At 31.3% G+C, this 27,326-nt stretch overlaps 2 protein-coding genes across 5 annotated transcripts; both read right to left on the bottom strand.

The window, feature by feature from the left end:
- Positions 1–5,216: 5,216 nt before the first annotated feature.
- On the bottom strand, positions 5,217–5,780 carry LOC122723342. Its single transcript, XM_043955368.1, has one exon. The coding sequence runs from the start codon at positions 5,599–5,601 to the stop codon at positions 5,371–5,373; it is 231 nt and encodes a 76-aa protein (XP_043811303.1). The 5' UTR covers positions 5,602–5,780; the 3' UTR covers positions 5,217–5,370.
- Positions 5,781–8,067: 2,287 nt separating this feature from the next.
- Positions 8,068–25,934, bottom strand: LOC110612070 (probable LRR receptor-like serine/threonine-protein kinase At1g56140). 4 transcript variants are annotated; one of them, XM_021752729.2, is made up of 24 exons: positions 25,633–25,930; positions 17,423–17,606; positions 17,216–17,287; positions 16,710–16,781; positions 16,554–16,625; positions 16,016–16,087; positions 15,824–15,895; positions 15,671–15,742; positions 15,519–15,590; positions 15,321–15,392; positions 15,177–15,248; positions 15,014–15,085; positions 14,791–14,856; positions 14,365–14,427; positions 13,692–13,736; positions 13,497–13,558; positions 11,405–11,784; positions 10,694–10,889; positions 10,452–10,613; positions 10,157–10,275; positions 9,820–10,030; positions 9,490–9,721; positions 9,218–9,368; positions 8,068–8,765 (listed from the first exon to the last, which is right to left on the bottom strand). In XM_021752729.2, exons 1-24 carry the CDS (start codon positions 25,754–25,756, stop codon positions 8,367–8,369), a joined length of 3,114 nt encoding a protein of 1,037 aa, XP_021608421.1. In that variant the 5' UTR covers positions 25,757–25,930; the 3' UTR covers positions 8,068–8,366. The 4 variants fall into 4 exon arrangements, with proteins under 4 accessions (XP_021608421.1, XP_043811301.1, XP_043811302.1 ...); XM_021752730.2 differs by having other exon boundaries at positions 8,670–8,801; positions 25,633–25,934; XM_043955366.1 differs by lacking the exons at positions 13,692–13,736; positions 14,365–14,427.
- Positions 25,935–27,326: the final 1,392 nt, after the last annotated feature.

Below are 27,326 nucleotides of genomic sequence, written 5' to 3'. Positions count from 1 at the left end.
TCGAAAATTCATAACTTAGGCTGCAAAAAAATTCGATTTTAAATTCGTTTGAATTCTTGTAACCTATAATTTAAGATCTTTTAATTTGATGAGAAATAATTTCAAAATCAGTCTATTTATAAAATTTTATTTTGGTTCCTCAAAGAGTTATGGAGTAAAAACTTAAGTCACAAACTTCCAATTTTTATTCTATTTGAATTGTTGTAATATATAATTTGAAATCTCTTATTTGATAGAAAAGTATCTTAAAAAAAGCTCCATATGTTAAAATTTATTTTGGTCCCTAGAAATAATTACTTAAAAATTAGCCATATTTATAAGTTTTAAAATTTAAAACATAAAAGCCAACACAATTAATTAATTGAAATTCACAATGTGAAATATAAAAATTACATTTTGATCTCTTTTTTGTAGTATGCTTTCAATCTTTAGCACTTTTCATCCTTGAAATTAAAGCAATTCCATTTATTTAAATTAGAAGCCTATAAACTCACACAAATAGTTCTAAAATTATTTAGTGGCACACCAATTGTTTATTAGCATCAAAACAAGGATTAGAATACTTAGGTCCAATAAATCGTTTGTTTTATTTTAAGTATAATGGTTTTAGCATGTTAGGCTTGGGCTTTGGAAGGATAGAATCCATTCATGTTGATATATTTGGCATATTGTCATAGGATTTAGCTGAAAGTGTATGCTTTTCTCATATAAAAAGTAGGATATAACCTGAAAGGTTAAACATGTATGTAGGCTTGCACATGCCCTTAATGATGGAAAAACAAACTTGAGACTTTGTATTAAACAAACAACTCAAAAAGGGCTCTTCTTAGCTCGAGTAACTTTATTAACCCATAAAACTTGTGTTTCTAACACATAGGCTCGCAAACTCACATAACATGTGCAAACATGTGACGGGTGTCGAATCCGTCAATTAAAATTTACTTCCCTTTTCTTAATTTAATAAGAACTCGTAGATAGGATAAGTGAATATCGATCCCACAGAGACCTTAATTCTGTTTAATTTAGATGAGTACTTGAAATAAAAGAGTAGTTTAATACAAAAGTGAGAAGAATAGAGTTTTTGATGAAATTATTTTTTTGCCTTGGCCAAGCCAGAAATACTTAAAAGAAAAGTAAACAATACAATTAAATTTGAAAAACAAATAATTAATGAAAATTATCAGATGAGATAATCAACTTGAGGTATTTTGCAGTTAATCATCGATTAGAAAAATAATTTATTTTATTATCTATTGTTTGGTTATAGTGGTCAAACATACAAATTCCACCAATTCTTCTTTACGATTAAATTAATCCGCTTCATGCTTAAATTAATTCCTACTTAACTAACAACTCCAACACGCGTGTAGATTTAATTAGTCAACTGCATTAAGAGAGAAGAATTCAAACTTGATCAATAAAAACATGTGTTTTATTTAAATCAAATCTACTAATTCCTTAATATAAACTTATATGTTAATTGCTACTTGTTATTTTAACCCATTAAACAATTATGGATTTAATTGGATTAATTAGCAATATATTATCTTCCGAAGAGATTCAATGGACCCCTTGAATTCTCAAGAAAATAACAATAGAGGTGGTGTTTCTCGAATTCAGAAATTAACAGAAAATAGAAATAAGATGAAAAGATTTGAAGCATATAACCTCACAACTTAAATAAAACCTTGAATTAACCTTCAACTGAAAATAATTGTTTAGCCTCTAAGGGTCATAATAAAATTGAAAAATTAAAGAAAAGAGGAAGAAAAGAAAATAAGTCTTTGGAGAAAAAGAGGGAGGGGCGGCGGAACCAAGAGAAGAGGAGGGAGAGAGGAGAAAATATGTGATGCTTAGGTTTAATTCTAGAAGTCTTTATATAGGCAAAAATAAAATAAAATTTAATAGTTTAAAATAAACTATACTACTTCTATTTTATATCCCTATCCTAATCTGATTGTATTTGATCCAATTTGAAGATGATCTTATCCTTGCTTAGGTGGCAAAATGGGGTTGAGGTGGCAATTTTTGAATTCTAAAGCTGTCCATCGCTTTGGACTACAGGCTTGCTCAATGCTTTAACCTCCTAGTCTGAAAATCTTTCAATTCAGCCTCTTTTCATTCATTTTCTTAACTTTTGCTCAAAAAATGTTTAGATACAATCGCCAAAACACGTAAATGTTTGGCTTTTTTAGGTCAATTGCCTTACAATTATATATGCATTTCATAGCATATTAAGTAATCATGGTAATTAGCATAAGACACGATTGACTATACATGCTTAAAATTTAGATAGCAATTGGCATAGCAAGCAGATGAAATATGGTTTACGTCTATAAATACATAATGAGCATGTTGGATCATGTACATTTAAACATATATATAACCATATTGTCATACTATGGTCCTCATCCTATATGCATAATTAAGTTATAGTCACAAGTCATTTAGTTAAATTTTAGCTCCTATAAACTCTTAATATGATCGGTTAGCTAGAAAAGAGAAAATATATATATGTATGGCACTAAATGCCGAACTATATAGTCAGAGGGCTGAGAGTTGTATTAATATGGCTCAAAAGCTAAATAACCATATAATACATAGTGTGCCAAAATCGTCATATCATGTAGCCCCAAAAGTGTGAAATACCGCTAAACTATATATATGCATGGCGTGTCATACCCTTATTTTATTTATGGCTCTTATGGGATTTAATAAGGCCAAAAATGTTTATGTATATGTTTAATACACTCAGGCAAGCAAACATGTTTATAATGTGATCATAAGTATGCACATGTATAAAAATACTCTTGGAAACAAGCATGTGTATGAAAATACTCGATTCAATCGTATGTGTAATGTAGATACACTAAGCAAGGAAGCGTGTAATTTTATTTTATTAAGCTAGTACGTATATCAAGCAAGCAAGTTAAGCATATATGTCAAGTGCTTAATTTCATCGAAAAGAAAGCATGTCAAAATTTTAATCATGTTTTCACACAAAGGCTGCATTCTATGCAAGTCTGTTTTCACAAGTTTGCCCTTGCACTTTAAGAAATTTATTATAATGTAAGTCTTATCTTTTGTAAATGGCTTTTTCTATCATTTACAATGTAGTCCTTTCATATGATTTTCTTTAAGAAAATTTACTATTTAGTCTTTATAGTATAAGAAAATTTATTAATTAGTCTTTTTAATACATTAAAATGTCATTGATATTTTGAAAATTCTACTAATTAATCTATCAGTTAATTTTAATCATTAAGTATTACTGAAAAGTCTACAATGCCCTCAATATAAATGGATTAATTAGTAGTTATTTTTACAAAGTTAAGAGAAACTAATGAATTTTTCATAATATAGAAACTACATAGTAAAATACTTAACAATTAAAACTAATAAAATGACTAATTAATATATTTTTTTAAAGTGTCAAAAACGTTTTAATAAATTTTTCAAAATTGAGTGAATAACTAATGATATTTATCATACCATATGGATTAAATAGTAACTTTTTCTTTTTCTAATTGTACCATTTAAAAAGAAGATAATTTACGGTATAATTTTTGAAATTTAGTAAAATCCATAAATTGGTGTATACTTGTTTAATAGCAAATAATTTATTCTCTAACTTTTTATTTTATTAGCAAAATAATTTTCATTCTAAATTAAATAAGTCAACTCAAATTAAAAAAACTAAATTATTATAAAAAGTAAAATTCGAAAAACTAAATTATTATAGTCTATAGTAAATTTTAATAGAATGATCATTTTATTAACAAAGTTAAACTTTAGGGACTAAATTATTTTTCATAAAAATATCATGAATTAAGTTATGTGTTTTGCTAAAATTCAGAAACTATATTATAAATTACTATATTGAAACTATATTTTTCATCATTTCTCCAGTAGAGAGAATTCATAATAGTACCCAAACTTGCAACTTGCTGATAAACCCATTATGGATATTGGTGTGCTCATGATGAAAGCGCATAGTTTTTTTCGTCTTTCGAATTTTTATGGCATAAAAAAATTCACTAATTAATTTTTTTATTTTAAAAAATATATTAAAATTTTTTTAATAATTTAAAAAGTTTACTAGTTAATCTATCTATTAATTTTTTTCATTAAATATTTTATTATTTAATTTTTATAATTTTAAAAAATTTATTAATTGGTTCCTCAAATTTTTTAAAAGTTTATTAATTAATCTTTCTGTATTAAAAATATTTTAAACTTTTTTACAATAATTAACAGCTAAAACTAACAGATGAACTAATCCGTAAACTTTTTAAAATGTATATTTTAATGTATTTTTCAAAACTGATGGATCAACTAATGAATTTCTTCATGCTATAGAGATTAAATAGTAATTCTCCCTTAATGAAATAAAAGATGGTAGAGGTAAGCCTCCGAAAGAGGGTGCTCAAGGTATGATAAGTTTTTTTGTTCGTTGAAATTATACAGGGATGCTTAGAATTAGAGATAAATAAAAGGTTATTTAGAATTTTATGGTTTATTTAGGTTTTTTTATTTTTTATTTCATTTCAATTGGGTGATTTTAGTTTGTTTAATGCTTCAGAAAATATAAATTTTAGTTTTATAATTTCAGTGAAATAGTGCTCTTCATAATCGCAGTATAATTTAAAGAGAGCTAGAAGAAAGAGATGAAGAGAAAAAGAAAGGTTCAAATAGGCATTTTAGTCTTTTCACAAAATAGTAATGGTAAATCTACTCTAAAATGATAGACGGACCAAATAACAAAGGCGAATTGATATAAAAATTCAAAATTTTTTGTTCTTTTACGATTTAATTTGAATTTTTAAAAATTGATAAAATCTTATTTTAATTTTATCTGATTTTAAACTTAAACCAGAAGAAATATATCTTGCTGATACATTATTGCTATGTGTATTATTTAATTATATTCATATATCATATATATAACGGCTATAAATTTAGCAAACTCAAATAAATCATTGCAAACAATAATTACTCATAAACCCTTCATTTGAAATTAAAAATTTCACAAAAATTTGATTCAATTAATTTTTTTCTAGCAATTCTCTTATTTTGAATAAAAGAATTTAATTTTTTTAACTAAAAATTATTCTAAACAAATTAAAATTATACTCTCTGTTAAATATACTAGAGGTTCATAATTATTATCATGGACAAATCAAAACAAATCAATCTACTGATAAATAAGATACACATATTGAAAGTTTCGTCGATTCATATGACAAACCAATATACAAGAGTAATCCACATGCGTACTTCAAATACCACACCAAAAAATTATAAAAAAGAAAAATTAATAATGCAGATTCTTTCATCAGATACAATTACAAAGACTCACCCAGATGTAGATTAAACATTGTTCAAGTTGTCTGGCTTTGTAAGAGGTGGAGGCGGCGATGATGGGTAGGAAGAAAGCGGCGCAGCAGTATCTGTGCCTGGTGGTGGAGTTGGTACTCCAAATACTTGAGCATTTGTACGAATATCTTGTCTACCTTTGGCTCTTCCCAAGAAGTAGCACCCAAAACCAAGCAGTAGCGAGAAGATTATCAAAGGCAAAGAGATGACCACCACCATACCCATCTTTGAAGCTTTTTAATTTAGATCTTAGACAGAGTCGACGAAGCTGGACAAGCAGAGGAAAATGGAGACAGACGGATGAAGAGAAGAAGCAGAGATGGGAATTTTATAGCGTAGCAGAACAAGGGAGAGTAAAGGAGTTGTTTGTGCTTTATAGCTCATCAATGATCTGGAACATGTGAGAACTTGACAAAGGGAATATTTATTGACAATCAACGGTAGGCTTAACGTTCAAGATTGCAAGTCCAACGGCTACTTTTTCTTTTTCTTTTTTTTTTTTTTGTTTTTTTGTGGACAAATAAATGCCCAGAATGATGAGATGTAAAGTTTTTTTTTTTTTTTTAAAGTGGGTTAAATAAATTTTTAAAAGAAAACCTAATCAGACCATCAGCATATCTAGACAGGACAGGAGAAATATTTTATTAATAAAATAATTTTTTTAAAAAAATAAATTATTTATAAAATGTAAAAATTAAATGTCAAATTTTTTAATATAGTTCAAAAACAAATTGTAATTATAATTTATAATTTTTTTAAATAAAGTAAAAGAGACAAACCTTATTAGACAATTTTAATTTTATTAATAGAATTAAGACAGCTATTATAACTTGAATTTAATAATTTTCATATTAAATTGTTACAAGTAAATTCGTATAAAAGAGTTCTGTTGGTTGTGGCCTTGTTTGAGTTCATCATTTGGTTTTAAAATTATTAAAATAAAAAAATTACTATTTAATCGCTTAAAGAAATTTATTAATTAATATTTTATTTTTTAAAAAAATTTAAAAATTTATTAATTAATTTTTCGTGAATTCTTATAATTTAAAGAAATTTATTAATTAATTTTTAATTTTATAAAAAATTTATTAATTAATTTTTTCACATTAAATATATTTTAAATTTTTTTATAATACTTAATAATTAAAACTAATGTCTTATTAAAATATTGGATTGTTGTAATATATTTTTTAAAATTAATGGATTAATTAATAAATTTTTATATATAAATAATAATTTCTTTTAAATAATTTAATTTTAGCCACTGCTGAAATAGTGTTAATAATTAAAATTTTAAAAAGTTGATATTAATCATTAATTGTGATAGAATTTATAACTATCATTAATAACGAAAATAACCGTTATATATGGTAAAATTTCTTCTCAAATTTAAGCCTTAGTCCAAACCTGATTTGCATATAAAGCTATAAATAATTTGAGTACCTTGAGCGATATGCTTGCTCATGGTAGTATAAAAAAAAATATTTGACAGAAAAATCTAAAATGAAAAAAAGTTTAAACAACTATAATTTAAAATTTCCGTATGTTTTGTAATGCATCAGTAAGTTCTTGATTTTGAATTATAGTTCTTTCTCCTTAAAATAAATATAATTTCATCTATTTTTATAGTTTAGAAACTATAATGGTTACTTAGGATAAAGAAAGTTGAATTATGAAAACATAAAAAGAGTAAAGTAATATATGAACTTTTCATAATATGTAAATATAACACCCCCTAATAACTTTTAAATTTTTTTTATTTGATTTAAAATCATTAATTCAATTTATTTAATATTTTCGTATCGAGAATTGTATACAATTCAATCTAAAATCATTAATTCAATTTATTTAATAGTTTTGTATCGACTGTTATAGTTAATGTGAAACGTGATAATTTTCTCCATTCAATTTTACAATATTTTCATTATAATTTTGTTACATTAAATTAAATATAATTATTATGACAGGATCGAACCCTCAAATATTATAGTTTCTTAATATCTCGAACGGTTCCACAATTCTCGCATGAATAACTCTTTCTCGCAAGCCACTAATTTCACATAATTTTATAAGTGGCTCTAATACCAATTATAATAATTCAGCTCAAATTGATTTAAATAATTTTTAGATTTATTTTTTACTTAATTTAAAATAATTAGCTCAAATTATTTATTAGTTTCATGTCATTTTTAAACTAACTCAAATTATTTATTAATTTCATAATAATTATTATATACCATCATTAACGTGGAATGTGATAATTCTCTCGCACTCAAGTTCGCAACATTTCCACTGAATATAATTACTATAATATGATATCTTCTTGTGTTGTAATTTGCTAATATCTTATGTGACTTCATCTTATCTGCATGGATAACCTTTTCTTGCAAGCTTACTATTTTTACATTATTTTTTAACTCTGAGGCTAATTATAATAGTTAAACTTAAATTGATTTAAATAAATTTTAAATTTTAAATTTATTTTAGTACATAAAAAATAATCATAATTAATTTAAATTATTTAGTAATTTGTGAAAAATAACAGTAAATGTCATTCTAATTACAAAGCCTAGTAATAATTACTTTTATGCCTTTTCTCCACTTGTTATAAAAATAAAGCTAAATCAATCCATCCATGGTAATATAAATAAAGTTAATTTTACTTTTTAAGAAATAAAGTAATGATAAAAATTTCCCTTTTATAAACATAAAAAATAATTAAAAAAAAAAGAATAAGGAAAAAAAAACCTCATGTACAAATTTAAAAAAAAAAAGAAAAAGAGGTTAAAAAAAAAAAAACCCTCCCATCCTTTTCATTTTGTTCTTCCCTTTTCTAATTCATTTGTTCTTCCCTTTTCTAATTCATAGACCTTGCATTTCAACATTTAACCAAGAGCAATTTGAAGTGATAAGAAGCTGAAGTGAAGCTCTTCTAAATAAAAGAAAGAAAAGAGAAATGGCCAAACAATCCCAAACCTAGAGCAAATCTCTCACCTTCCCTCACCAATAAGGTCACTGACCCTTGGCTCTGTGATATTTAATGGAGTGTGTGCTGGATCAACCACCTGATTATTATCATTTGGCTTGTTATAATGGGTGTCCTGTGTCTTGCTGCTACTAATCTCAGATTCAGCAAACGTTTTAGTTTCAGAGTTTATATCCTTGAGATCCCAATCACTCAAGTAGCTTGGCTTTGCTGTAACAGGACTCACTTCAATGTCTCCAGAAAGCATTGCCACAACTCTTGACATTGTTGGCCTTGTTATTGGTGATGCCTGAGTGCACAACAGAGCCACTCCTATAACTCTAAGAGCTTCATCTTCATCAAAACCCATCAGTATTGGATCCACCAATGCCAGACTCTGATTATTTTCATACAGAGTCCATGCCTAGAAACATAAAGATAATGGTGAGCTTAAAGAATGCTGCACAAGAAAAAGGAAAAACAAAAAAGAAAAGGAAATATTACTATTTAGAAGGGAAACTCACTAAGTAGACCATCGGTTTTGAAAACTACATTAAAAAATCCATAAAGTTTTAAAAAGTCCATTAATTAGTTTTTTCGTTAATTTCAGCCATTAAATATTGCAGAAAAGTCTAAAATATTTTCAATACAGAAAAACTAATTAATATATATTTTCACAAAGATGAGGACTAACTAATAAATTTTTTCATACCACAAAGACTAAATAGTATAACACTTGACGGATAAAACTAATAAAAAAACTAATTAGTAGATTTTTAATATATTTTTCAAAATTAAGAAATTAATTAAAGAATTTTCATATATTATAGAGATTAAATAGTAATTTTTTTTAAAGAAAAAGACTCGTTTCTTTACCCATCCCAGAAGGTATATCCTATTCTCAACCAAATTGTGTTCAAAGTTTGGTATTCCACTGAGAATTTCTAAAGCAAGAACACCAAAGCTGAAAACATCAGCCTTTTCTGTTAGATGTCCGCGCATTGCATACTCTGGTGCCAAATAGCCACTACAAGAAAATAAAGTTTCTTGTTAATCTTCATTCAATTATTCACAATTATTAACTATAGTTTGGATTTAACTAAAGAAATTAAAATTGAATAATTATGGAAATGATAAAATCTAGTTACATGGTTCCTGCGACTCGAGTGCTGATGTGGCTTTTCTTGTCATCATACAACTTTGCTAATCCAAAATCTGATATTTTAGGGCAGAGCTCTGCATCAAGCAAAATATTACTTGCTTTCACATCTCTATGTACAATTCTTGGCCTTGACTCCTCATGAAGATAAGCTAGACCTCTAGCAGTTCCTAAGCAAATATTAAAGCGCGTTGGCCAGTCAAGATGCAGGCCAGTTTTTCCTGCATAAATAGCAGCGATCTTAATATGAAATCTCACTGCCCTAATACCCATACTTAAGCAAGGTAAAAAAAAAACTTCTGTTGGTAAATCTTCTTACCAAATATTGCCTTATCTACACTCTTGTTTTCAAGATACTCGTAGACCAAGAGTCGTCTATTTCCTTCTATGCAGCATCCATGCAATTTCACAAGATTTCGATGTTGAACTGCGGATATTATAGCAATCTCAGCTATAAATTCATTCTTCCCCTGGTTAGATGCTAGGGAGAGTTGCTTCACAGCTACTTCTCTCCCATCAGGAAGTGTTCCCTAGAAAGTAGCATAATTTTGTCATAAGGCATGTCTCTTCAGTAAATCACAAATCATAGAATTGTTAATTGTCTAGCAATATCAAGCATTCCGCGATCTATGACAATTTTTTGAGATATAAAATACCTTGTACACAGGTCCATATCCACCCTCTCCGAGCTGATTCGAGGGACAAAAGTCTTGCGTGGCCATTCTCAACTCTGCATAACTAAATGTATATGGTCTATGGCCTATTCCGGAAAGCACTGCAAGTTGAAACATGATAAACAAAATTCATCAGCTCAAAGACACCATAATTTTTCAGGAAAAATCATTTCTGGGTGACATGTTAATTAACATGAAATTTAGGGTTTGCCAATCCAAAGTGATGAATTGCATTTCATGATCCTCACATCTGAAATCAAAGGCCTAAGTTTCTTACCTTCTTCATCTCTCTTGCTTTGTTGTCTTTTCATGTAAAGAAATGCAAATATAAGTACAAAGCTTATGACTCCAGCAGAGACTGATATACCGATGATCAAACCCGGCCTGCTCTTCTTCTTCGGAATACCAGGTGGTATTCCACTAACGGTTGGCCTAAAAGCTGTGCAGTGAATCCAATTACCATTAGAAGTGAGCAAATACATGCTGATTTTAAACATGTTAAATAAGAGTTTGAATTACCTGAAACAACACTTAGTGCTGAAATGATTGGTCCATAATAGCCTTGTAAGGGTGTGCAGCAGGTGCCCTTACCAGCCCAAAACAGGTGAATTTCAAGATGGTTCTCAGTAACATTAACATTATAATGCTTTGTAGTAGCTCTCTCAACTCCACCAGCTTCCTCTGATATGTCGAAGTCCTCCAACTGGCGGACTCCCTGGAAAATAAATGAAGAAAAACAAGAGTGAATGTTCATTATATAAGCTAAATATCAAAATCATCAAGGATAAACTACAATTAACCCTTGTATTTTAGTAGAACCTACTCATTAGTCCTTGTGCTTTCTAAAAACCAACTATTTAGTCCTTGTAACTTTAAGAAACTAATAACTTAGTCCCTGCCATAAGAAATTCAGTTAGGATTCCTTTATTTAAGTCATAATTTAGTCTCAATAATTTCTTACATTCAAACAATTTCATACATGTAGTTAAAATACATGCAACAAGCTAGTCCTTATATAAATAATACAACAAGGTTGACTTAACAGTATTTTTTATGGAAGGGACTAATTTATTGGTTTTTAAATTTACAATGACTGAATAGCTAGCTTTTAAAAATGCAAGGATTAATATGCAGATTTCACTAAACTATAAGGACCAAACTGTAGTTTACTCGATAATCAACTATGGACCCATGCAAGAGTTCTAACATATTGTATAAAAATCGTTCTACCTGAATATAGATGTCAAAGACACGCCTTCCGTTGCTCTCCCAAATTCTTGAGCTTCTATGTTTAAGTGATGTTTCAGCAAATAATAAGCTAATGTTGTAAATCCCATTTTGAAGACCAAGGCCATAGTATCTAATTGAACTAGGGGATACCCTTGAAGTCAGATAAAGCTCTGGAGTGTTGGTGCCGGCTATTTGTGACAAGGTATCTTCAATGTATGATGGATTCTGTCTATCAGCAAACAAGCCCACAATGCTTACTGCCCATTTTTGACTAGTGGCTACTTGGAAGGATGCTGGACCCATGGATGAATTTTCAGCTTCATACAGTATCCCACCAGAAGGTGTCTCTGGACCACCACACTTGATTGAAAAATTTGCATCTATAACATTTAGCAATGACATTAATATTGTTTTAGCTCCCAAATCACAACACACAAGGGAACACATATTGCTGATACAAAGGAGTTAAAGAAAGTTAAACTCAGTAAGCTCACACATCATGAGATTTGAGACATTAGATTGGTTGGTCATTTCAGTATGTCAATCTACTGCTAGCTAGCTAAGAATCATAAAGGGTGTAAAATCGGGCTAAGAATGGAGGAAAATTGAGCATATTGTATTCTGAAAATGTTAGGTATTTATACACATATTACAATCTTCTTGAAAAGAAATAGATCCTACAATTAGTCCTATGAATCATCCTATGGTTCTGCTATCCTACAATTAATCCTATGAATCATCCTATAATTATGCTATCTCTACAAGGTAAATCAATCATCTTGATTATCTACAGCTGTATACACTCTAACAAAGAGAAAAACTGGAAAATTTACACACACACAAAAAAAAAGATTCATGGGAGTATAATTTCGATAAATATTTAACTAAAGTTTATGCTTAATTTGTTAAAATTAATAGCCAAAAATCATGCTTTTGTAAGTGTTGCAAGAATCCTTTGTCTCACGAAAGAAGTATGTGGAAACCCTCACATTAGCATGCTCAAGGTGCAACGAGAATTCAACAGGTTATAAAGGCTGTTGAAGACCCTTGTCAAAGACCTTCACAGAGGCTTCTGGAGAGGTTATATGGGATTCATTGGCTTCCATAGGCAGATGACCCTTGCCACTGGTTTTTTCAGCCACCTCATTTCTGAATACTCCAAGCTGATCTTAAGCATTTCTCCATTGAAAACTTGAGTGTGGCTATTCCAAGGTGATTTGAGTGTATATATCCCTCCATTGAGGACTCGCTTTGCTTATGGCTATTCTAAGCTGACTTAAGGCATTCAATCTCTTGTGGAGACATTTGTTGTCATTTTTATTGATATTACCAATAAGCATGCCCACAGTTCACACATTTAAGTGGAAGCCAAAAAGTGTAGTACGTAGATCCTTTCACCTAGTTGATTAGGGCAAATAGCTTAATCTTCATTGTCTGCTCTCAACAGTCATACTCACAAAAACCCACTTACTCATCTCTCTTCCCTCACCATCACAAATAGCCCTCTTTCTCTCTTAACCCTCACCGTCACAAATCGATCCTCCGCATTCCCTTCTCCCTTTCTCATCATTGCTGACCCTTTTCAAAGTCCATCCCATTAACAAATCAATCCCCTTTCCTATAAACACCCAAAACCCAAATGCTTTCTCACTTTAAAACCTTGCTTTCATAGATGCTCTCCATAAAGCCATCATTGGCATCAATAATACCATTATCAACAATCTCTCATAGTGTTAGCAATTGGTACAACAAATAGAAGAGTGCCCATCTATGATTCAGTATGTGCCTCTGAAGATGGAGTCTCCAATTCAAAGTCCATTTGTCTTCTGCTTCTCATTTTATCCTCTCTTTCTTTATAGCAGCAATACTTTGAATTCTTCCCTTCTCTTCCAATTTCCCAAATTTTGTTTGTTATTCAACTTGGATTTGTATATATATAAAACTCTAAAGCTGTATGCAAGAAATGCTATATATTCATAAGCATTATTGCCCTTGGAAACATTTGAGCATGAGATATCTCTTTAGTGTAGTGAGTGTATTCAATTGAACTAAACGTCTTTTAGACAGTAATTAAATGAATGTAGAAGCTTACAGCGTGGAGCATTCTTATTGCAAGGGAAATCTCTCTGTAGACAATTCAATCCTGGAATTACACTGCACAAAATTAAGTATAACTTCTTAATTTAGATTGTAAAATTCAATAGAAAAAAGGGCAAGTTAATATATGTAAATAATGTTGTAGACGTCATGATGTTAGATTAACTAAACAGGGGGATCAATATTTCACCTTATGTTTGAGTTGTCAAACACAAAGTTGTTGGCTATTAAATTCCTGCATAATTCCATGAAGTGATCAGTCATACATGCCCGTATTAATAGCAAAGTTGCAAAGAAGACAGTACATGATGCATATCTTGATGGCAGTTCAAGACAAAAATTAATAATTAATTATCTGCAAAATAATGTTCTAAGAAAGTTACTATGATATTGTAAAAGTTTAATTGGACTATTTAATGGGTAATTTTGTGAAAGTATATGTTTTAACATTAAGGTACATCATCTTTGATTCTTAATGTGTTTATGACATAGGCCCTGTTGGGCAATACTAATTACTTAGTAGGTTTAACATTTTTAGTAGCCGGTGATTGTTCTGATAGTGATTAGCCAAATATTATAAAAATAACTTTTTGTAATCTATTCATAACCTCTAAATATTAGTGTTTTGCTTGAATCCCTCAAAATACTAAATACTATCTTCAAAATTGTTGCCAAACAAAGCTATAAATTAGAAGCACTAGCATCAAAAAGGTTTATATCTCTAACGATAATGCATCATTGTTTTTTGGGTTAGCAGAGCGATTCACAATGCATCATTTACACCATAATAGGAATATGAAACGGGGAACGGGGAATGCAATGTCATCAAAGTTCATAAAGGCATCATGATTTGGCAGACATACAATTGCAAATTCGAGTTTACCCATGAAGGAAAACTTCCAGTAAGGTGATTGTAAGATAAATCTCTGCAAAAATAAATCAACAGGAATGAGTAGGTATACAATTTATTTTCTCAAAAAGATATCCCATAAACACTTGATGAATTAATAATGAGATATCCACTGATTTTTATTTTAAAAGAGAAAATAAGGACTATGAATTGTTTCAGTAGATGCCTTCTGCAACTAATTTTTCCTTCTCAAGTCACATAATAAGTAAAATTATTCTCGTTTATACTCCAAGGATCGCAGAAGAAGAAATATAGCCAACTAAAAAAAATGGTGCATGGATATTAATGTAAGATAAGAAGACAAATAAACATGTGTGTTTGTGCGAGTGTATAATGCAAATACATTCAATAAGGCATCTTCTTAGGCATGAGAACTTACATATTTTGCAGCGAATCACTTTTTTGGCTCGGAATGGTTCCAGATAGACTATTATTTCCTAGAAACCTGGCCATGTTATAATTTCATGGTAGAAAAAAAACCACGAAAACCAATCAAATACTAAGCGAATATTAAGAGGAGACAACACCTAAAATACAAAGTTTAACATTCCTATAACATAAGATCTTCAAGAGATAAAAACAACAAGTTATATGATATTTACAAGTACTCAAGAGAACTCAAAGTGAACAAAGCTCCTGGAATTTCTCCTGTCAAGTTGTTGAAGCTTAAATCCCTACAAGGCAGATAAACAATAATAGTAACAAGAACAACTAAGGACATGGGGAAACTTCATATTGGATTAAAATTTGAATTATTTAACTTACAATATTTTCAAGGTTTGATATTCTCCGATATCAGGTGGAATAGTACCAGTGATTAATGCATTCCTTAAAACCCTTCAAATAAAAAATGATCAATCAGTGTCAAAGATGATCCAAGAGAATAGTTATAGAAATTTATTGACTTACAAGTCGGTCAAGTTCTTCATATTCTTCATAAAATCAAGAGTAGAGCTGACATTATGGAAATCACTGAGTCTTCTGCATGGTTATTTACACGTATTACTGAAACTATCTTTGCAGACACATAAGAACATGAACAGTTTTGCGCATGTTTGTGCGTGAGAGAGAGTCAGAGAGATTGACAATTAGTGAAACATTACTCACAAAGTAGTCAATGAGACTAATTTAGAAAAGCTCGATGGGATTGGACCTTCAAAAGAATTCCCCTGTAATCTCCTGAGACATTTATACAACCACTATTAGCTATGAAAAATGTAAACCAATAAGTTCACAGAACCATATGTATAAGAATTTACAATGTTGTAAGCTCTGTCCAATTCCCAATGAAGTCTGGAATCTTGCCTGTGAAAGGATTATCAAATGCCCACCTATACATACATAAGCCATGGTAAAGCCACATTCATGCAATTAAAAAATAAAAACTTGACTAAAGAATGAGTTTTGCTTACAAGATTCTCATCCTTGTGAGATTGGCGAAGGTTGAGGGAATTTCACCATCCAATCCACAACTATTAATATAACTGTAAAAAAATTCAGAAATCAAATTTGCTTTATCTCACATGATATAAATACTTTGAAGATTCTTAGACTTGGATATATGATACAAAACAAAGGAAGAAAAGTTGGAATTTAGAAGTTACATTTGCTCAAGTTTGACTAAATTACCCAGTTCTGGAGGTAGAGTCCCAGAGAAATTGTTCACACCAAGAGACCTATTTCACATGTATCCACAAAACATGATACCAAGTTTAGTACTAATTTAAACTAATAATACATACTCCACATATATGATGTGTGTATATAAGAAGTTCAGTAATATCTTGGAATTAAAACAATAACACAATGAGCTATTTTTGCAAATGAATAAGAAAGCAATGATTTTTTTTGTTTCTTGAAAGAAAAAAAAAGAGCAGAACAAGCTCCAATATTAACAATTTCAAAGGCAAAAACACAAACATCTAACAAGCATACTTGTATGCCAAAACATTTTACCACCAGGGGCATGAGAAGCCTTAGCTAGTCTTCATGCTCCACTTATTGCAGCAACAGTCCTTTAAATTTTTGACAAAATTATCCTTATTCTTGTTCACTTCATGATTTTTTTTTCCAATCAAACAAATATTAAACAACAAAATGAAATGGTCATGAATATGATATTTCCACAAAAACTAATCTTACAGCAAAGTTAGATCCTTCAAGTTTCCAAGTTCCTTTGGAATTGTCCCAGAGAATGCATTGTGAGCAATAGACCTATACACACAAAAATATCTCAACCAAATATTTAAATTAAAAATTACAAATTGTTTACACAAAAGCATACGATTTTTCACTTACAAACCCCTTAATGCTGTTAAATTTCCGATAAATGCCGGCAAAGGACCCGTGAAATAATTTTTATCAATTTTCCTGCAAAATTGATCAAATAAATAATAATTGTTAATAATATTCTATCAAATTTAAATCTCTCCGTTCTCACTTGGATGCTACTATTATAAGCTCGAATTAATATGAGAATAAATTAAAATTTATATTATAAGCATTTAAAAAAATATATTGTATAAAAAACAATAAATGTAAGAATTAAAGTCTCTCAACAATTTCCAAATGGAGTGAATTATGATCAAATAATTTAGTTAAATTGAGTATTTCATTTTTCAAAAAGAAAAAAAAAATAATAATAAAAGTAACCATATTAATTTGTTCCAAATTTAGAATTTTTTAATCCAAAAAAATTCTAAACAAAATGCCAAATCTGAACCAACTATAAAATTTATATTTTATTGAGATTCTCGTTAGTGTGAAAATCATAAACAAAATGAGAAGAGGAAAAGATTCCTTACAAAAAAACTAATTTTTTAAAAGTTAGAATTTCTTCGGGAATCACTCCTTGTCTATTCAAATCATACACTTTCCTGCAAAATAATTAAAAGAGAATTAATAAGAAAAAGAATTATCATTTTCATCCATAAATATATTTAATAATTTTATTATTAATCTGAAATTTTTTAATTTAAAAAAAATTGAAAAAAAGAGAGAAAGAAACGTACAGTCGGATAATATGGCAGGTATTACCATTGTCGTAGGTGCAATCACATTTGATGGCTGGGTTGTTGCCTGCAGCATCCAAATCAGATTGATCAATGGCAGTTCCGCTACAAGGCTCTCCACTTATATTCCATAGTGCCACTGATCGTGTGTCCCATTGCTGGAATATCGAGTTCAGTGCCCTCACTACCACACCGAATACATTTAAACTTTATTATAATCACAAAATTAAAAAAAAAAAAAACAATTATAATAAAAATTCAAAAATAGAAATCAATTATCAAAAATTAGTTAAGAGATTCAAATATTTTATAGTATTAATTATTTAAAACCCCTTACCAGTGGGATTATGAAAAACTCTCCCAAGTTTGGAGTAATAAAACATTTTCTCATGTACGTGAAAAAGTAGTGATTTGATATATAAATTGAAAATTTAGTTTTTTCTGAAAATATAAAATTGTTGGTTGCCTTAAATTAAAGATTAGTTTAATATTTATTTAGAGATGAACTGTCGGGGAAATTATGAGAATAGTAAATAAATTATATACTTTTATTTGAATAAATTCTTGCTCAATTCTGATTAAAAAAATTTTACATAATCATTTATAATTTTATTTATTTTATTTTTTAATTAAAAAAATTAAAATTTTCATATGAATAAAAAGGAAATCAATTAATTGTAAAATTCTTACTTCCAACGAGAGACTTTAAGAAAATATTTAAAAAAAGTGAATTTAGTACTTTATATAAATTTGTATGTTATACTGTATTATTTAGGGTCAGGATCAATTTATATTGTGTAAGCTAAACATTTTATTTATATAATTTAATATTTTTATTCTATTCATATTTTTAGCATAAACCTGAGTTTACACCATAATCGTTCGAAGTAGATAATGAACTATCGCCATAAGACAGACTCATGTGATAAAAATTTAATAAATTTATATACGGTTCCACCTGTAAATAAAAAAATCAATCTCAAAACAAATCGGTCTCAGATCGAATAGACTCATTCTCTCAATTTCAAAACGAAGTCTCTATGAGAAAGTTACTGTTAAGAACTACAATTCAGTAAATTCTCTTCATGTCAGCGATCACGGGATTCTCGCGATCAATTAGCCGGTCAAGATCATTTACCAACAAGTTGGCCATATCATTGCCGGATTATCAGAAAATACTATATTTATCTCCACTTTTTTACAGTATAAAGGGAGAATGATCACAGAGGTAAAAGTAAGCAATTCTCTTATACAAATACTCTCAAGCTTTACATTCATCCTATTCTCCAATTTACTGACTTGAGCGTCGGAGCGACTGCCATGGATACCTACCACCTCACATTCTCTTTCTAGCAGGTTTAGTCAATCACAACACAACTCCATTCTGGCTACGTCATCAATTTGGTTTTAACAATATCATTTGATTCTATTACCAAGAAATCCATTGCATCCTTTCTGTTCATTTGGATTAAAACCCAATCTCTCATTCCTTTTGTCTTAGAAAGAAATCTCTCTCCTCTCTCTCTCTCAAATTGCCAGTAATTCACAAGCTGCTGCTAAAGTTGTTGCCAATGAAGACGCCATCATTTTTGCCACTCTTAACAGTGGACAAAACACACCTCCTATGGTCAACGAAGCAGATCCCAACAATCTGAGCATTAAACAAATACTCCAGTATGTCCAAAGGTTGCAAGTTATTTTCGAGTAATACAAAATTCGGAAAGAGACATTACTCATAGCTTCCAAGGGAAGTGAGGATGTAATACCCGGCTAGACCTCGGCTAGACCCCGGCTAGACCCCGGCGTCGAAATTCATACATTCCGGCGGAATCTCCATTGGAATGTAGAATTCAAGGATGTCGGAGTTTCCTAGAAGGGTAAAATAAAGGTTTCTAAAATGTTTTGAATGTTTTTAAGTGTTTTGAGTAAGAAAAGTTGAAGTTTTGAAAAGAAAAGACCAAGAAGGGAAATATAAGGTTTGGCCGCCGAACCTCACTTTCGGCCGCCGAACCTCACTTTCGGCCGCCGAACCTCACTTTCGGCCGCCGAAGGTGGCTTGTTTTTGTTGCCACCGAAGGCCAAGTTCGGCTTCCGAAAGTGGTGGAGCTGTGAAGGCAGCTCTGGCTGCCGAAAGTGGTTGACCGGCCACCTATAAAAGGGCCCCTTATCCGGATTTGAGGTGAGTTTTCTCTCTCTTTTCGGGTATAGGTGAGTTCTTGACCTCCTTTGGTGGATTTCTTTGTTTTCTTCAAAGTTGAGTAAGTTTTAACTAGTTTTCATGTTAGTTTTAAGGTTTTTGAGCAAAGAAGCAAAGTTGTGAGGCTTGGAGGTTCTAGATCTGTTTTCTCTTGCATCTCCGAGTTTAGACCATCAATCCTCTCGATCTTCAAGAGTTAAGCATGGATCCTCATCTTTCTTGATGTTTTACGTATGTTTTGAAGGGTTTTAAGTGAGTTTTGCATGGTTTTTGCATGGGTTGCATGGTTAGGGTTTATGTTGATCATAAGCCATATGTGTGTATATGTGTTGTTTTTGGGATTTTGAGCTAGTTCTAAGCCCCTATATGCATGAAGAAGGATATATGCATGTGTTTGGGAGCTTGTTTGTGAGTTGTGCATGTTTTGGAGAGGTTTTGGAGGCTGGAGACTTAAGGTTGAATCGGGTTCTGCCTCTTTGGAGAACTCAAGTTCGGCCGCCGAACCCCTTGAGGGGGCTGTTTTGGCCGCCTAAACCCGCCCCCGAAAGTTTGGACTTTCGGCTCTGGAGTGGAGTTTCGACTGCCGAATATGCCGCCGAAGGTTGTGACTTTCGTCTCTGGACAGACTTTCGGCTGCCGAACCCGCTTCCGAAAGTGCCTGACTTTCGGCTCTGGAGGGACCTTCGGCCGCCGAACCTGCCGCCGAAAGTCCCCTGTCCAGCCTTCCTTTGTTTGTTTTTCCATGCATGTTTGAGATGTTTTAGGGGGGTTTTTGGGGGAATGTTTAGAGTTATGATAAAGTATGTCGGTACTCATTTGAGTCCACCTGTGTAGGTTCGAACCCAAGGAACCAAGGAGGCCCTCAGTGTTAGCTGGTTCAGAGGTATTCCAGCGTCTACTAGAGGTGAGTAGAACTGAACTATGTTTTAAATTAAATGAAAGGTTTTAGCATAACTCATGCATCATAAATGCCATGGATATATGAGGTTGTATTGCATTAGAACTCACGAATATGTTGCATTGCATTATATGTTATTGATGTGGATGGATGTTGGATGATCGTTTAGTCCTTGAGGGAAGTCCAGGGCCCATTCTACGCCCTGGCATGATATATGAGAAAGTCCAGAGGCCCATGCTACGCCCTGGCACCATGTAAGAGAAAGACCAGAGGCCCATTCTACGCCACTGGCATGATGAAATGTCATGTTATGTTATTGTTATGTTATGAAAAAGACCAAGAGCCCATGCTACGCCCTGGCACTATGGGCATGTGTGAGGACTATTGGTGACAATTTCATCCTTGATATGACTTATTTGTGATGTGATGCATTTCATGGAAACATGTTTTATTGATTTTATTAGTGCTCTACTCACTGGGCTCTAGTAGCTCACCCCTCTCCTTAACCCCCAAGTTGCAGGGCCAGAGATAGCATGGGATAGCTACAGGAGAAAAGCTTATGTAATAGTGGTAGTGGACATGTATTGGAAATGATGTAAAGTCATGTAATGTATATTGATGATAGTATAGGATTTAATGTTTACAGAGAAATGTGCATGCACAGGTTAAGCTTGGTAGATGTAAAGTTTTAAATTTTTATGGAAATTGTTGATCATGTATGGAATTTACCAGGTTTACAGAATGCATAGTAGACTTGCTACGGGTCCTGGCGGCCTTAAGCCGATCTGGATCCTAGCGCCGGTAGCGGTCCGGTCTCCGGGTCGTTACAGATTGGTATCAGAGCCCTAGGTTCATATGGTCGGACCTAGAGAGTGTTGGGCTCATATATGTCATAGAAGGGCAAGCACAATAGGATCAATCATGTTCACTAGGATACGATGTGGAGTCCTGTCTTGCTGATGATGTGATAAGGAGTTGCTGGACTTGGGAAAAAGGGTGAGAGTGGATACATAGGGTACTGTGGATATGGTGGGTAAAAAGGAGGATATGGCATGAAGGTGGGATATGGGTTAAAGCTAGAGTAATCCGATGTACCCCCCATCGAATACCCTGAGCCCTGAAAGAAAGGCTGATACTGGGGTGGATAACCAAATCCCGAGGCCTGGGCGCCTCCCTGAGACTCTCCCATACCCTCCTCGGACATGCCAACACCCACACTTCCTTCTCTCTGGTCCACATCCACAGCCTCCCTCACATCCTCAGGCTCTTCACCCTGAACTGTTCCTCTTCTGCTTGCATCAAAAGACCTTCTAGGGTCCCTTGATGTACCTGCTCTATCTGTCCTGCCAGACATTGCCCTTGACAAAGCAGGGGGACGGGCATCCATGCCCTCATCCACTGGTGGAACTCCAGTCAATCGTGCAGATCGACGAGTACCTCGCATTCTGACTTCTGAAAACACAACCATACACATAAACATTAGCATCATTTGGTCCATGTGGAAACACATGAACCCCAAAATCCTAGCGCCGGTAGCGGTCCGGTCTCCGGGTCGTTACAAAGGAAGTCTTCGTAGATACCTCAAGGACTCGGACAGGGGCAATCTAGACGCAATCCAAAGAGAAAGATAAGTTCAAGGAAGAGGAGTCATCAAATGATGTTCCGAAGGATGCTGGCTGAAAGAGGGTACAGGCTGCTCAAAGGTGCCAAGAAGGATGGGAAAGGACAAAAGGACAGACAAAAAACAAGGCCATAAGGCGAGATCCGTCAAGCCAGAAAAAAAACGGGTGTTAGTCCCACTAAAAAAGGTCATAAGTCGATAATCCGATAGGCCAGAAGACTGGGTGTTAGTCCCACTAAACAAGATAAGAAGTCAGAAATCCATCATATCAGAAGACCAGGTGTTAGTCCCACTAAAATAAGGCCATAAGTTGGAAATCTATCAGGCCAAAAGACCGAGTGTTAGTCCCGCTTCATAAGATATTTCTAAGGCATTTCATACCCGACCTCAAGGCGGGAACAAGTCAGGCCAGCTGACCGGGTATTAGCCCCGCTTCACAAGATGTTTATCAGGCATTTGATACCAAGGTACAAGGCAGGAATACACTAGGCCGACCGAACAGGTGTTAACCCTGCTTTGCAAGATGTTTATAGGCATTTCATGCCCGGCCTCAAGGCAGGAACACGCCAGATCGATCGATTGGGTGTTAGCCCACTTCACAAGATGGTTATAAGACATTTGATGCCAGACCACAAGGCAGAGATACACCAGGCAAACCGACCAAGTATTAACCCCGCTTCACAAGATTTTTATAAGGCATTTGATACCAAGTCACAAGGCAGGACTACGCCAAGCCCACCGACCCAGTGTTAGTCCCGCTTCACAAGATATTTCTAAAACATTTCATACTCGGCCTCAAGGTAGGAACACGCTAGGCTGACCGACCGAATGGTACCCCACTCTACAAGATATTCCTAAGGCATTTCATGCTCAGGTCAACGAGCTCGTCAAGACTGAGAAAATGCTCGGAAGCTCATCAAGACTGAAAAAATGCATAGAAGCTCGTCAGGGCTGTAAAAGGCCAAGGATCTCGCAAGGGCTAGAGGATGCTCAGAAGCTCATCAGAGCTGAGAAAATGTTCGGAAGCTCATCAGGGCTGGAAAAATACACGGAAGTTCATCAGGACTGTAAAAAGCCAGGGAGTTTGCAAGAGCTAGAGGATGCTCGGAAGCTCATCAGGGCTGGAAAAATGCACAGAAGTCCGTCAAGGCCCAAAAAGACCATGGAGCTTTTGCGAGAGCTAGAGGATGCTCAGAAGCTCGTCAGGGCTAGAAAAACGCACGAAAGCTCATTAGAACTGTAAAATGCCTAGAAACTTGTCAGGACTAAAATGCCCGGAAACCCAACAGGACTAGTTAAGGCTAGAAACTCGACAAGGCTGGAAAATGCCCAGATGATCCCCAAGGCTGGTTGGTGCTAGAGAGAGCTTGGAAACTCGTCGAGACATTACTGTATTACTCAATTTTTGCCAGACAAAATCTTGGACCTAACTGATCGGCAGGATAAGTAAGAAAAAAGTAAAGACATCGGACGCTCAGCTTGGATAGAAGCTGACTTGGTTCGACGGACTAAACTTAAGCCGCACAGTTAATATGTTTTACACTCTAGGACCGTGATACATTTCGCGACCAGAACAATAGGGAAGGCAAAGCGATACGAGTATGAAAGACCAATCTAAACAAACCACATGATCAAGATCATGAAAACAACTGTCATCTTCAAATCTAAAAAATCGAAGACTAGCAAGGACCTCTAATGTTACACAATAATTACCCAAAGTAGGCAGTAAGTTGTCACCATAGACAAGGCCACATAGCAAGAATCTGATAAACCTATATGCGGTCCTATCCACAGAAAAGAAGATCCAGACACTTCAAGTCGGTCTCAGGTCAAACAGACTCGCTCTCTCAATTTCAGAGTGAAACTCCATAAGAAAATTACCGTTAACAGTTACAATTCAACGAATCTCTTTTATACCTGCGATCACGGGATTCCTGATCAATTAGCCGATAAAGATCCATTATCAACAAGTCGACCACATTATCGCCGGATTATCAGGAAATGCTATGTTTATTTTCATATTCTTATAATATAAAAAGAGAACAATCACAGACGCAAAGGTATACAATTCTCTTTCGCCTACATTCACCCTATTCTCCAATTTACTAAATTGACTTGAGCGTCCAAATGGTTACCATAACTATCCACCACCTCACATTCTCTTTCTTACAAGTTTAACCAACCATAACATAATTTTATTCCATCACATTATTGATTTGATTTCAATAACATCAAATATATTTCAATGAATATTTCTAAAAAAAAACATTACTCGTTGAAATTATGCACGAAAATAAATTTTTGAGTCAATTATATAATTAAAAATTTTACTATACAAACATTTCACTAATATAATTTATTATTAATTTATCAATAATATAATGAAGTAATCTTTTATATTTTATAATAAATTCCAAATTACACCGTAAAATTTTTTAATAATAAAGTTTTTATAATCATACTATATTAAATTATGAAAATAGATTTAAAATTTTAATATTTTTTTAGTAAACTTAATATTTATTTTAGTAAACTTAATATTTATTTTTTAAAGATATATAATAGGATAAACAGAATTTTATAATATCTATTATAAACTTGAGAATAATAAAATTTGAATAAATATAATGAAAAGAGTTTTGAATAATTAATCTTTCAATAAAAATAAGATTTTAATAGTTGAATATGAAAAAAAAAAGGTTTAGATAAAATTAGTATTTAATAAGATAAATTATTATTTTATATAAAATAACAAAAATAAAAATAAAAAAGATTTGCCGCTTAAACATCTTTATCCGGTAAAATATTTTTAGAGAAACTTCTAGTTTTATATATTTAACCAAAAAAAAAGTTATATATATATATATTTCTTTTAGGATTTGGGAAGAAATTAAGTCAACGATTTTAATCAATTGCAAGTGTTAATGAATAAATAAAAAGAAAAAAAGAAATTTTAATCGGAACAGAATTAACCCGAAATCAGCTAAAATGCAAACTCAATTAGTTTGCGGTTGCAATCACTAAGAAGACTTGAACAGCCATTTCTGACGAAACCGGCCCAGATCGTACAGGTGGCAAGCCTAGTTGCCTAGGCTATCATAATTGAAAGCTGGCATTTTCATTATCCAACCAGCAAGGAAAGAAGAGAACATGCACTTGACACGTGATCACGAGCTATAAAACTGTATATTTTATGTAGCGGCGTAGCCTACTGGGCGGGGTTGGTGGAGCTTAATGATTACTATTATCTTAATCTCATATTAAAACAAGAGTCCCTAAAATTTTATTATTATTATTAGAAATTAATTAAAATTTTCTATTTTTAACTTTAATATGAAACTGTAGAAAATTAAAAAATAACAGAAGTTGATGGTTGTTTTCCCAGCTTGAATCCGTGAAGAATTTATTTGAAATTATAGCATACAGAAAGAGGGGATCTCATGTAATAGATCTTAAGAAATTGTTAGAGAAGAGAGAAGAGAGAGGACGCATACCTTCAGCTGGGTCTGTAGTAGCATTCTGAGCAGAGGAAGTGTGAAGTAGAGAGAAAAAGATGAAGTAGACACACCATAACTCCACAGTTGAAGGATGAAGCAGCGACTTCACTCTCAAATCCATAATCCTCGCTCTCTCTCGATCTCTCGCTCTCTCGCTCTGCGTGGTGTCTGGTGTGTGTATCTGTCAGCTGTTTAGAGAGAGTAAAACATATGCTCTCCTCTGCTTTAATGTTAAGACTCCGTAGACATCCGTACCTAATATCTTTGGCCAAAGAAAATTTTATTTTGTTTTTTGTACCGAATAAAAAAACGAATTAGTTACCAATTGACATAGACTGAATATATCTCGTTATGTTAATAGAGATTAGGACTTAATAGAGATTACGGCTATATTTCGAAACATTCAGAAAAATAAATTAACAAAAAATATTTTTTATTTAAAAAAAATTAAATTATTTTAAAGAAAGTAATTTTCTCTTTTTATTAAAAATATTTATATATAAATTTAATAATATATTTTATTTTTTAAATTAAAATTAAATAAAATATTTTATTTAAAAATTATTTTCTAAAAAAATATTTTCTAAGTATATTTATTTTCTATTTATCTTACGGAACATCCGAATTAAGTAATTAGAGGTTTAATTCAGTAATAAATACATCTAAATAAATTTAAAATTTTATATTTTACTCTTTTAATTTCTAATTTTTAATTCAAAAAAAATACCCAAATTAAAATTATAATCTATAAACACTTAATTTTATAAAAATTATAATAATTAAATATAAATTAGTTTTTTATTAAAAATTTATTGTAAAAAATAGAAATTGATTAATATATATTATTAATTCTACTTTAAATATTATTGATTATATTTTAAATTTTTATAAATTAATAAAATTATATTAAAATAATTTTATTATTTTATAAAAATATAAAATTCAATAATAAAATCTTAAGTACAGCTTATAATTTAGCTAAACTATTTACTTTTTTTTATAAGTTATCAATAATATGATTAATATTATTTAATTATTATAATTTATATAAATTTAAATATTTAATAAATTATCCTTTTTAGTAAAGAAATCAAAATACATCTAAATATGTATTAAATCCTCTATCATTTACTAATTAAGTAACTATTTAACCACTTAATTTTATTAAATTTAATTATTAAATAATTTATAATGGTTTAATTTATTTAGTTCAAAATTTATATTTAAATAATATATTATAACTTTATTGAGTATTATCATAAACATTGTATATTAATTCTTAAATAAAATTATATTTATTACATTATTATTAACAAGCTTTATAGTGTAATTTTGGAACTATAAATATAAAGAAAATAAATATGAAATTATATTATAAAAATAAAATAATAAATTTCACAAAACACACTAAAAAATTTTGCTTGTTTTACATTTTCTCTATTTTTTAATATTTTAAAAAAAAATTATTAATAATGAAAACATTTTTTAGTTAAAGAAAATAATTTACCTTTTTATGAAAAAAAAAAGTTATTTGTTAGAATTTTAAAAATTTTAGTATCATCATTATATATAATTTTTTAAAATTATAATTTAATAATAAATAATAAGCAATATTTTTAAAATATATTTTTATGAAAAGTAATTTCCATATATAAGTTATTTTTTAATAAATTGAATTCAAAAATTAAAAC

The sequence above is a fragment of the Manihot esculenta genome, chromosome 3, assembly GCF_001659605.2.
Source record: "Manihot esculenta cultivar AM560-2 chromosome 3, M.esculenta_v8, whole genome shotgun sequence".
NCBI classification, from domain to species: Eukaryota; Viridiplantae; Streptophyta; class Magnoliopsida; order Malpighiales; family Euphorbiaceae; genus Manihot; species Manihot esculenta.
The sequence above is the reverse complement of the archived record's forward strand: the minus strand, read 5'-3'. Positions and strand labels throughout refer to the sequence as shown.

What these genes read in the sequence shown, in the direction of transcription:
- LOC122723342 (XM_043955368.1), bottom strand. Translation starts at nt 5,601, where the DNA reads ATGGGTATGGTGGTGGTCATCTCTTTGCCTTTGATAATCTTCTCGCTA.
- LOC110612070 (XM_021752729.2), bottom strand. Translation starts at nt 25,756, where the DNA reads ATGGATTTGAGAGTGAAGTCGCTGCTTCATCCTTCAACTGTGGAGTTA. An exon ending in TTAACAGCATTAAGGGGTTT is followed by an intron (nt 16,626 to 16,709) that starts GTAAGTGAAAAA and finishes TTGTGTGTATAG; the next exon opens with GTCTATTGCTCACAATGCAT. An exon ending in GGATATACCTTCTGGGATGG is followed by an intron (nt 8,766 to 9,217) that starts GTAAAGAAACGA and finishes TTATGTTTCTAG; the next exon opens with GCATGGACTCTGTATGAAAA.